Source organism: Rhea pennata, chromosome 2, assembly GCF_028389875.1.
Source record: "Rhea pennata isolate bPtePen1 chromosome 2, bPtePen1.pri, whole genome shotgun sequence".
NCBI lineage: Eukaryota > Metazoa > Chordata > Aves > Rheiformes > Rheidae > Rhea > Rhea pennata.
The window spans coordinates 72,437,335-72,449,500 of NC_084664.1; the positions used below are offsets into that span (position 1 = coordinate 72,437,335).

Consider the following 12,166-nt stretch of genomic DNA (forward strand, 5'->3'; position numbering starts at 1 on the left):
GTTATCACAAAGAGCAGATGCTTGTATTTCCTTTACTGTGAAAGGAAACAGTATTTCTTACCTAAATTAATTTGATGTCATTTTACTCAAAGAAAAAATAGTCCACTGCATGATGAAATCCTAAGTTTTCCACATGGTTGATAATGGCTGAGTAATCCTCTCTTGGGGAAGTCATTTATGCTACAATTTCTAAGTTCCTTAAATGTCTGATTACTTTCAGACTTATTCAGTAATAAATATTGTTGAAATTCTTAGAATTTCTTTTTTCCACTCCCTTGGTTATCTTCAAAAAAGCAGAGCTAAATCCTGGCTTGGAAAGTGTGCTGTAAGCCCTTACTGAGATAAACACACAACTGTGTCATCCCAGATCAGTTTCTGAAAGGAAGTTATTAATTTATTTTGTGCCTTTATGCATTAGCAATGAAAACATATTTTTACCATTTTTTTCTTTTTTCTTTTCTTTTTTTTTTTTTTTTTTTTTGAATGTGTAGATGTGTCGTTTGTTGAGGCATGTTTCTGGAACAGAGCCCCTTGAGATCACTTGCATACATGCAGAAGATACCTTTCAGGTCACTGGCCCACAGGTATGCCTAGCTTTTATTTGGCCACTTCAGTGAAATCAAAATTAGCTGTATGAATTTTTTGGAGATCTAATGTTGAAATTTACAAAGCAGTTTTTAGAAAGAGTAATATTTTACAGTTGGGCTTTAGCATATTATTGTTAAAAGAATATGCAAAGAAGATTGTCAAGACTGCAAATGTCCTGTGAATATACTACACAGACGTAATAGTAACAGTTTAATTTTATGTTTTGCCTGTGAAGGCATTGTGAATTCATGTGCCAAACTATTTACCAGGGTTTCTTTGAGTAACAAATATTTTGTTCTCTCTCCAGATAATTTCTGCTGCAGAAACACTGGCACTACATCCATCTAGTAAGATTGCAAAAGAAAATCTTGAGGTGTTCTGTGAGGCTTGGGAGTCGCAACTGAGTGACATGTCCACGTTACTAAGAGAAATCAATGATGTGTTTGAGGGAAGAAGAGGTAAGAATGCTATGTACACATAGAAGAATGCAACTTCCAAAACAAAATGTAGTCTACACATTTTAACTGTAATTAAGGAATTACTGTTTTCTTCAGATAGTAAGTAAACAGGAAACAGTTCCGTATCCCATATGGCAATATAGAATCTAAGCGGTCATACACAAATGTATTGGTTTTGCGTAGACAGTGAATCAAAGTGTAACTTGAATTGTGTGAAATGTTTAAGTCATTTCCAGTATTTCTGGGAAATATATATACATGAGTTCTATACTGTCAGCTTGCATTGTGATCATTTCATAATGTAGTGAATGTAGTTATTTGATTTTTGAACTGCTGTCCTTTCTCCTGGATGGAATCTCTGATGACTCTTCATGATCTTGGAATATTGTCTCTGGTTGGTAAGTTTATTGGTATTTCTACAACATGTAGAAGATAACCTTGAAATCTTAAGAAACAAATCTGTGTTTACTCTGCTTGTAGTATCTTCAGAGTAGAGTAATTTTTCTTAAAAAAAATAGAAGCTGTTTTGTTTTTTATTTTTATGTAACTTACTGTTTTTCAAATGATGACTTCAGTGTAGCCTGGTGTTATACTTCTTGTGGCTATGTGTTTGTTTCAGGCTTTAAATTATAATTGCATACAGATAGAATGTAATATACTGAATGTCTTGTATTTTTAAGAAAGATCACTCAGGCTAAAAAGTTAAAACTTTAGTTAAATCCAGAGACTTCAGTATTCTGTATCTAAGATACAGAATAACTACATCCATATTCATGTTAGATGATGCTTTGTCAGTTATATAAATGTTCATCCCACCATTGATGAGAGACTTCTTTTGATAAGTAGAACTTACCTGGCAGTTGAATGTTCCCTACTGGATCAAGTTTTTGTGCAAGCAGTTCATGAGAATTCATTTTGCATGTAGAAAAGCACACAATTTTCTGCAAAGATTAAGGGCTTAGATAACCTTTGCCTAGTAAACAGTTTTGGTAGTTTAAGGCTTTACCAATGCTCAGCTAACTGTTGTTGCCTTTTCACTCCATGCTACTTTCCCACAGTAGCTTTACAGAAGAAGAATGTTGTGACTATACTCAGCTTAGCTTAAACTGCTGTGGAAAGTTGTTTGTGCTGAACTGGTGGATGCTTGTTTGTTCTTCTTTGCCAACTTTGTTGCGAGGACCGTAAACAAACAGTCATGGGGCAGTAATATCTTAAACTGCTGTTGCTGGTTGCTAGATGAATGTATGACCGATTCTGAAGGCTTGTAAACTAAAAATATAGTGAAACTGGGTTTACAATTGATGTGTATAGTACAGTTTAAAAGTAATCTGAGGCACTTGGGAAATACCTGATTGTTACTTTGTTTTTCCTCCTTAGTCCAGAATGCTATTTAAAGATGAATAGCAATTCATTAGATCTGAGGTCCTGTTTATGGGCCTGATCCTTTTAACTTCCAGTAGTTTTTGTTTTGGGAGCCAAGGATGTATTACCATTTTTTAATTTAATTTCTTTAATATATTAAACTTAGCAAATACTATGTTTAATATGTTCAAATGAATTTCAAATTTGCAGGGCTGATTATGCAGTTGTTTCATTTTTGTATTTTTACAGTGGTCTGGCAGGGTAGAGTGAAAACCTTTTCTATATATATGTGTATATATATATATATATAAAATATTGGAACCAGAACCAGGCAGCTGCAGCAAGGCACATATATTTGGCTTTTAAAATGAATGTTTTTTAAAGTGTTATGGCACATTCCCAGCCTATCTTGTAGTTAATAACTTTTTGTTCTCTTATGGATATTGATAGCAGATAACAGGCATTTTTTGCAGATCCTATAAGAACCTTTGCACAAGGCATCTGTAATGTTGCTGCTTGAAGCAAAAAGAAGAGGGTGGCTGGAGTTGCTAAGCATGTTAGTCTGTCATGTGTGTGGGCCTGGCTGCAGTGAAGACAAGCTTTATCTGTTGGACAGAAACAGATGAGTTGTCTTTTTTTTTTTTTTTTTTAATTGTCTCTTGTTCCCTGACCCTTTCCTTCACCATAAAGTGTTCTAATACCACCACTGTTATGGTAATAAGTGTAACCTATATTCTTCCCATTGCCTACGGTGTCATAGTCTTGTACTGCCAAAAAGATGCTTAAGGAATCTTGTCCCACAGCCCAGCCTGGTAAAGGACTCATTCAGGCGGTGAATCTGATCATTTCGTATTAGTTATCTATATCTCCTTAGAAATAATATGGTCTCCTGTACTGAGCTGTTTTCTACAAAATTTTCCTCTGTGTTGTCTTCTAGGCCTTTTGCTTGTATGCATTCCTTTGTTTCAGAGTGACTGAAAAAATGCAAACCAACAGCAATAAAAAACCCTTTTTGCTTTCAGAAAATACCCTAAAAGTGACCTTACCAGTTCCAACATTTTTTCTCCTAGAAATAAAGTGTAGATGACCTAAGTGAAAAAGACTAAAGTCTTTGTTTAGTAAGAGATTATAAAAGTTTTGTGAATGCCACTGTATCTTCAAAAACAGTGGAGTTTCATGATATTGTATAAAATCCTATTTCTTGTAATTCATGCTACTTGTCTTAATGTTGAGGTTGGTAAAAGTTTCTTTATTTTACAGAGTAAAATGTAACAAGTGCTATATTCCTACTAAATTGTGATTGTGTGTAGTAGAAGATAAAATTACAGCAAGACATTACATATATTTTTTTCTCCTTGGTTTAAAAACTTGTATTTTTGTACTAATGCTCTGATATTTGGCTTTGGTTAGAGAGTTCAGAGGCAAAAACTAAACAGTGACTAAAATGTGCTGGACACAACTAATAAAATGAGCATTTTTCTGAGTATAGTAGATTCATACTGTTTAAACTCATCTGTTGATTTTGCAAGTAACTGCATAATTTTTCATCGAATGTTTTTTATCATATCAGCAAGTTAGGCATTTTTCATACTGAGATTCAAAACAATAGAGAGTCAAAATTATTTTTGAAATGTGTCAGTATTTCATTCAGTTTTAATGAGATTATACCATTTTATGCCCAGATTGAACTGGGTTCATCTTGGGCTCTGTGTACGTGCACATGAGGGAGTGCCTGTGTGCGTGTGCATGGGCATGCACTGCACAGAAAAGTAACCTTCATAAATATTTTGAAAATCTCTTTATGCTTGCAAACCATTTATGCTTGAGTGCAGTGGAGTTTGGGCTTGTTAACCCTAGAACACTCTTTAATCCAGTAGTGAGGAGGCCTAGTCTGCATAGTACTAATCTTCGAAACGTTACCTGTCTAGTCTGAGCTCCCTTATGAAGTCTAAGGCTCTCTATACTGGCACTTCTAGAGGGTAGTTTATGCAAATTTAGTGATTTGATTCTGCTAGTGGAGGTACCTATTTGCTCTCCACTGACTATAAAGAAAGCCTAAAATTACTATTTTAAGTTAGATACTAAACTTTCAGGCTCTTGCACTATGAAATGAATCACCTAATCAAAGTATCTTTCATTGAAGACATCATCCAGTTATTTGGGTGCTAGCCAGTCATCTTCTTTCTTCTCTCCTTTTGGTTTCAACATGCTGGAGAAGAACGTAAATCATCCCTTTGATGACTCCCTTGTAACCTGCTTTTCAGTGTTAAACTTAACTAATTTTAACTCAGCATTTAGCTTGCAAGTATAACTTCCTTTTCTGTGCTTCTGTCTTTGTTTTGCCTACTTGGTTTGAAAGAATTGATTGACTGTTAGGATTTAGGAGGACCGTAGTGGGTGGATAGGGGTTACAGGTCATGATTTTAGAATTGGGAAAGTAGAATTCTAGAAAGAATGGTGAAGTAAGAATGAAGACATCCCAGTGTGAGATAAGAAATGAGGTTAAAAACAAGATTTAAAGAAGTTAGAATAGAGAATGGGGGGTGATAGGGAGGACGTGTCTACAAATACTAGTAAGCATAAGTGTGGTAAGTTGTGGAAGATAAACAGAATGAAATAATATTTTTTTAAAGAGGGAAGACAGAGAAATGGAAGGCAGACTGGAAGAAGTAAAAGGGAGATTGTAATATAATCTTTTGCTACTTTAGCCAAAATTTGACTTCCAAAATATTAAAATTAAATAGAATACATATATGTATTTTTTCACCTATCAGTGGAATCGAATATAAATTATGTGGTTATACTCATGCAGATAATCTGTCTTCATCAGAAACTACTTATCTCTGGCTTGAATTGATCTTTGCTTTTGAAATGCATGGTATCTGTGGGTCCAGTGAGTTTTTTTAAAAACTTCACCTACCTTAGCAACAAAGGAAGGCAAGATTATAATTCTTACTCATCAATCTTTAGGTTCCATTACATGATAGCCTGGGAACTTCATTTTATTTTCTGCTTTTTGCCTCACAGAAGCACTGGTAGTTAAGTCATCTTTTTTTTTTCTTTGCACTTGTTCCAAGCAATAAATAGCCAGGTCCTTCCTCTTTCTGAATGTAGTCAGCAGTTAATCTTGCAAAGATGCATAATGGCAATTGCTGGAAGAACAAAAGCAAACTTTTTTTCTTACTTCTGTTTACTCTTCTGTCAACTTGGTAAAAATAATTTTCATTACTCATATTTTTTTGTAATGGGATAGTCCTCTAAGTATGCATTTGTATTCCATTTCTTCTGATCACAAAGCTTTCTAGGCTGAAACCTGTAGATTTTTTTTATATAGTACAGCAATTTTTTGCATACCATAAAGAAGTTTTTTATGTTACAGCATTTTAAACTTATGTGTTAGCTTTTGTTCTTGATACTTTTTACATGCTTTCCTCAAAGTACTCTTGGACCAATTAGCTGATGGCTTGACATAGAGGATGTTCTAAGTGACTTCTTGTAATTTCTGTCAGTCCTTACTGAGAAGTTTGATAAACTTGGATGAATTGGGCAATTAATACCTGAATAACTCCACATCCTGAAAAAAATTAGAAAGACAGTTTGGTAGCTTACTTCCCCTCTTGTAAAATTTCAAAACCTTTGAAACTGGGGAGGGGAAAGAAGAGGTGAATTTGGGAATGCAGCAGAATTCAAACTGCTGTACTTCTCAGAGTAAAAAGACACCTACCTGCTTGCTGAAAAGTTTTTCTTTCTTTCTTTCTCTTTTTTTTTTTTTAAAAAAAAAGTCAGGGAAAAGTCAGTTTTGTCATCATGAAGTGGCTCATGATGGGAAACGGTATACTTCCAAAAATCATTAGTGCTCAACAGAACTGTCTTCTGAGGATTCAGAATGGGAATTTATTAGGAACAGGTACAAAAAGAGGAAACAACAATCCTTGGCAGTGAGGAGGGGGAGGGGTTGTTGCTTGTCCTTTGTTTTGATGCATCATCTTTGCTCAAACATGCTGGTAGCTCCATTGTAGTGGCACCTTCTTGCCTTAGGTGAAGTCCCATTTTTCACTTTAAAAAAAAATTTTTTTTTTGGGGGGGGGGGGGGGGGGAGAGACTGGCTGACTGACTTTCCTCTCCTGACCTTGTTGCAATAAATGTAAGTTATATAGATGTTTAAGTCTTCTGGTAATTGGAGGCTACTAGTCCAGGTACTGTTTCCCTTTTGCTCGTAATCTTTTATCCACTTCTGAAAAATACTTAAGAGATTTTTTTTCCCTATCTCTTGCTCAGATTGAAATAACTGAGGCCTCTTGGGATATCAGAAATAATATGTGTATCAAATGCTATAAAAGAACTGCTTTTTTCTTTATAAAATACAGTGTACATGGGATATATATATTGTAGTACTTGAAGGGCTTATTTTTGTTTTTAGAAAAACCTGCCTTGTGTATTCCACATACTATGCCATTCAACTGACACCAAGAAAAGCTTTGTACTGAGTTAACCACTCTGTGCTGTGCTTTGCAACAGAATGAGTGTGTGCAGTCATAGCTGCTCAGTCACTGGAAAGTGAGATGCTTTCTTTACTTAGTTGTGGATTGAATGCAAGAGACTAGAGATCCTATGAGTGAGTGAAACTGTTAAGAGGAGCTATACTTAACTGGCAATTATTGAGGGCTAAGTCTGAAGAGTAAGTAGTTTGTCGCTTGCCTGTATCTGGAAGCACTAGGCAGAGTAGAAAACCTCTGTAACAGTCAAAAAGGACTTGCAGGTAAGTAATTTGCTTTTATAGTACCAGAAGTTAAGGAAGAGGTAAGACATGTGATCCTATTCATTCAAATCGGCATACAAATTTTTGTATAAATATGTATGTTCTTCTTAGGAGAGAAGCATGTCTACCTATCACTGCCCAGACCTGGGGTAAGTTGCTTTCGAGAACGTTCTATTTGCATCCTATCTTCTGTTAACTAATTGACTTCTTCACATACTACACCTTGATGAGGACACAGTAGGATTTTGGTAACATGCATCTTGACTGGATGGCTGACAGTAAAATATCAAACTTTAAATTTTTTTAAATGAATGACAAACTTTGAAAACTGGGGTAACTAGTCACATAACACACTTTAATACTTTGATTGTAGGTGAACTTTAATTCTTGTTTTACAATAGGACATTTTGTACAACAAACTTTGTCCTTAGCAGAACAGTGTTTCCTGCAATATACGGTAAGTCTTGCTAATCAATCAGATACGTTTTTTTTTTTTTTTTTTTGTTTTTGTTTGTTTTAACATTGTTGTCTCAGCTGACCTGTTTTGGACAAATGACTGCATTTGAGTATATTGTAAGGTTCTTCAAATAATGGATTCTTGTTTCCCTGTTTGATATGTACTATTTTTAATGCAGTGAAAAAAGCTGCACCAAATGTCCAGATTACTTGTGAGCTAATTAATATCCTTAGCTGATTATAATCAATATTGCATCTTTTCTGAGAGCATGTGTATGTGAGAACCTCCTAAATCACAGTAGTAATGTGATTACAGTCATTTAATTCATTCATTACATACTGAATCTTTTCACTGGGAGGTAGGAGGGGAAGAACGATCTCAGAAGGTATGGTAAGCTGTAGCCTGTTCATTTCTCTCCTTGCTTTTTTCCCTTGATCTATAGCATTGAGGAGTTTGGGTGTGAAGTAATCACCCATCTCCTTATATGTAAGCAATTCTGTGACTTCAAACATACTATCATACTTCAGACCCTTAATGAAAAGAAAAAAGGTCAATTCATTATAAACACAATTCACAGATTTAAACAGAATATAAATAACATTAGGTGAACATGTGTGAATTCCACTTTTACGGAAGTAAATACTGAGACTGGAGAACAGATGATTCAGTAACTTTTGATAGGATGTTGGTTTTTTCTTTGTCCGTCAGTGGCTTGACTAAGCTTCTGAACTTCAGCCAAAATGTAAAGAAGAGATGTTTAAGGCAGGTATCCAAATAATGATTCACATGCCTTTTAAAAACACTTCCACTAATCCTTTGCTCCCAGGATTTATACAGTTCTGCTTTGCTGTTTTCTGAAAGGTCGTTGTCTTCTGCGTTTCCTTCGCAAGATGCACGGCTTTGGGGGAATTAGGGTTATTGTTTGGCAGTAGATGTCGCTGCATGGAAGCCAGACTGTTCCTATATATCGAATAATTTAAGGCTTCTTACATCTATTTAATTGTGACTATGCGGCTTCCTGTTTATGAATGGCACCCTAGACCATGTTATAGTTGTGAACAGCACAGTACTGTTGATTCACACATGCACTTAACACATAGATTTTTCTTTACAGTATTAATGTCAAACCGTGACAAAAGCAGACTGATAACTGCTTGTGTGATTCTCCCAGTTCTCCTATCAAACAAATAGCATGGCTGAACATGAGAATGAAGAAAATTACAAATCCAACAAATCAGAAGTTTCTTCAGATCTAAAGATTTGAATGAATAGTAGTCATAGCTATGTCTGAATAGAGAAACTTACTTGTTCTAGAATGTTTGTTTTCTTGAATTCCCTTTCACCTTGCAGCTGAAGCATCTTCCATAAGTGGTAGCCGAAAGTTTGTATTTATATAGGAATCCAGTTCTGTTGTTTGTTAATTTTTTTTCTTAAAGACACTACCTTAAAAGCAAGGTCTTGACTTGCATCCGCAATATATAATACAGTCAAACTTAAATGGCATTTAGGAACATCAATTCTTAACCTTTTTGCTAAGTCTTTTGATATGAGATCAACTTCTCACATTTCTAGTACACAGACAGTGTTAATAGTGTCTAATCTGGGTACACATTCACAGGATTCAATTTTTTTAAAAAATAGGGGGGTGTTAGCAGCAGACTGTAGTAGGAACTTGAATAACTGTTTTTTATTCTTACCCTCATTAATTTTGCTGAGATACAATGAATAGTAGATTTTTTTCCAAGGGATTACTGAGCTTCATTTGCATTAGTAGCAACTCTTTCTGATTCTCAAAGATCTTAGTCCTGCACACACATTACCCTACCTCCTCCTGTGGCTTAAACTTACCTCTCCAAGCTATGATTCCAACTCTGTACTTCCTATTTCCCCACACTCAACTGCAGTTTCTAAATATGGACTGTACCTCCCGTGTTCATTAGTTTCTGCTATCTTCGCACAGTGACAGCATCAGTGCGCAAAGTTAAGGCTGGGAACTGCTGCTCTCTTGTATGCAGACTGATTTGAAACAGCTCATATATTACTGTGGATATGTGCAATGGAGTTGAGAACCTCTACTGTATCTTATTAGGCATTCCACTCACATCAGTAAAACCAGTAATTGGTGCTTAATCTGAGCCAAGATTTGGCTTCCACCCAGACAAATGTTTTGGATACTTATGACAAATAAAGGAGGGAAGCCTATGGAGAGGTCAAAGTGTCAGTATTAATTTGCAGCTATTTCAGCAAGATGACATAGAAAGAACCACCTACATGATCATGCTGACAGGTTTCACCCAGTACCAATCTGGAAGTTGATTCAGCTAGTCCCTGTTACAGCAGTATCATCCTACAAGGAAAAAACAGTGCAGTAGTCCTTGGCTAAGACTGTTTATTTTGTGATAAGAATTACTGAGGATTTTGAGGAAAGGAGAAAGGAATGGTAGTACATGAGGAGATGCAGAAGAAACACTGAGTCTGAGAACTATGGGAGAGGTCTTTTCTATGCAGAACAACCAAATCAGAACAGATGCTTAGTTTCTACTAAAGAGTCAGAGCTACTGAAACTCTCCTGCAAAGTATACCTCTGATACAGCCATCTCTTATGACTTGTTAGTAAAATTATTACCAATTCCTTTTATTTAAAAGGAATTCTTTGTTATTCTTTGTTTGAAACAGAAGCATAACGCAAATCTGAAAGCATTAAAGCCAGTCAAATTAGATACTGAGGTAAGATGTCATCATTTTAGTAACATATCTTTTAATTATTTTTTCTTTTGACTGAAAAATGTTTTAATTTGTCATAGATATGTTTACCATTTACAGGAACAGGCAAAAATTGCAAAACTTGGATTAGAACTGCATCTACTCACATCTGATGTGGATTCTGAGACAGAGCAATGGGAGGATCAGGAGAATAAGATAGTACAGCATGTACAAAGCATGTCAAGTATGGCCTACTCCATGTACTTATTTACCAGGTAATTGTGCTGTATGCAGTGTATTTTGGTGAGGAGAAGAGGCATTAAAAGTATTTTTATTTAAGTGTTAAACATCTGTTTTCTCGCAGAGGTTAGGAAAAGATTTTAAAGCAGCATGTTCACAGATTGCTTTTAAAACTAAGGGAATTAAAGCATAGATGTGTAACGGTAGATTAGAATTGCTGATCTTTGCTGTTCTAAAAGGTATATTGCTGTTCTAAAAGGTGTATCTTCTGAAATTAGCCTGCAAGGTCAGTCTTCTTGTTCAAAGAATTTAGATTTTTTTTTTTTTGATGCAAGACTATTCTTACCTAGCAGTCCAGTAATATTCAGGATGCCAAAGACACAGATTTCTATCCTTTTTCTGTTGATGAGAACTAAACTAAGCCGTTTCCTAGTAGTGCTCCAGCCACTGAGGTGTTTATATTTTGAAATGGGGCTCCCATAAGTAGTTATTGTTGTGCATTTGCATGGTGTCTTCTAAAAGATTGGTATTTTACATTCCAGTAGTATGGATGCCAGCTTAAGTAGAAAAGCCCTAGGTTACTTTTTTTTTCCTGGTATAAAATGGTTAAGTAGATTAGTAAAACAAATGTACTTGGCCATTTTAAGCAATAACTGAATAATCTGGTTTTGTGCAAAAGCACTTCAGGCTTTACCTAGTTAAATGACTTAATTGTTTGTGTTCCCCTACTCAGACTAACCTTTGTATGTGCATTTTTAAGCGTTACAATGACACTATTGAAAGGTAACTTTAATACTCAATTTCTCATAGTTAAGAATTAAGTTAGTAAAGACAGTACTTAACTGTCTTTAGATTAACTGACTTTTAGATTTTCTGCTTTCAAAAGTTACATATGTGTGCGTCTATATATTCTACAGCTAGTAAGTTCATAGCATACCCTATTTTTCATTCTTCTAATTCTCAATTCCTTTTGTGTGTTGCAGAAGTACTTCACCTTAGAAGAGAACAGAGGTTTAGTTACTGGCACAGGGGGGACAGAAGCACATAACCTCTTTTCTAACCAATAAATGAAATAAGATTCCTTTCCAGAGTTCATACATCAAAGAATGTTTCAGTGTAAACTCCTATTTCCCTTCCACTCAATTTGAAAAGTAGAACACTAGTTATTGGAAACATGCTGTCATTATTGCATGCATATTTATATTAATGAAAAAGTTTTAAGCATTGCTTTCTAAATATTTGAGCAAAGGTAGTTTGTAACATTTATAATGTCAAATTTATTTGTTACATGAAGCATTTTAGAAGATTTGGCCAATATCTGTCGTGAAGATAGAAATAGCACAAAATATGCTACAAGAATTTAGGGATCATGTCCTGCCTTTTGGTCTCACAGACTCTGTGTGCGTGTAGGCATGTCTGCGTGTGTAAGAGAGACCCTATAGATTATGTAAGTAAGTAGCAAGCAAAATAATTTGCAATCTGTTCATGTCAGATGGTCTGTTTTCATTGTTTCCCATAGAGGAGAAGGACTGCTGAAAACTACCCAGGATTTATTTCATCAAGCAGAGGTAATATATTAAAAAAACCGCAACAACCCAT

At 35.2% G+C, this 12,166-nt stretch overlaps 1 protein-coding gene across 4 annotated transcripts in view; it reads left to right on the forward strand.

Annotated features, from left to right (window-relative positions):
* Positions 1 to 12,166, forward strand: part of CTNNAL1 (catenin alpha like 1) — a 79,381-nt gene that overhangs the window by 57,363 nt on the left and 9,852 nt on the right. For all 4 annotated transcript variants that reach the window (XM_062569707.1, XM_062569706.1, XM_062569703.1 and 1 more), the window contains exons 10-15: positions 492 to 584; positions 896 to 1,046; positions 7,279 to 7,316; positions 10,301 to 10,351; positions 10,448 to 10,602; positions 12,087 to 12,135. In XM_062569707.1, coding sequence (XP_062425691.1) covers positions 492 to 584; positions 896 to 1,046; positions 7,279 to 7,316; positions 10,301 to 10,351; positions 10,448 to 10,602; positions 12,087 to 12,135 — 537 coding nt within the window. The remainder of the gene's footprint in view (positions 1 to 491; positions 585 to 895; positions 1,047 to 7,278; positions 7,317 to 10,300; positions 10,352 to 10,447; positions 10,603 to 12,086; positions 12,136 to 12,166) is intronic.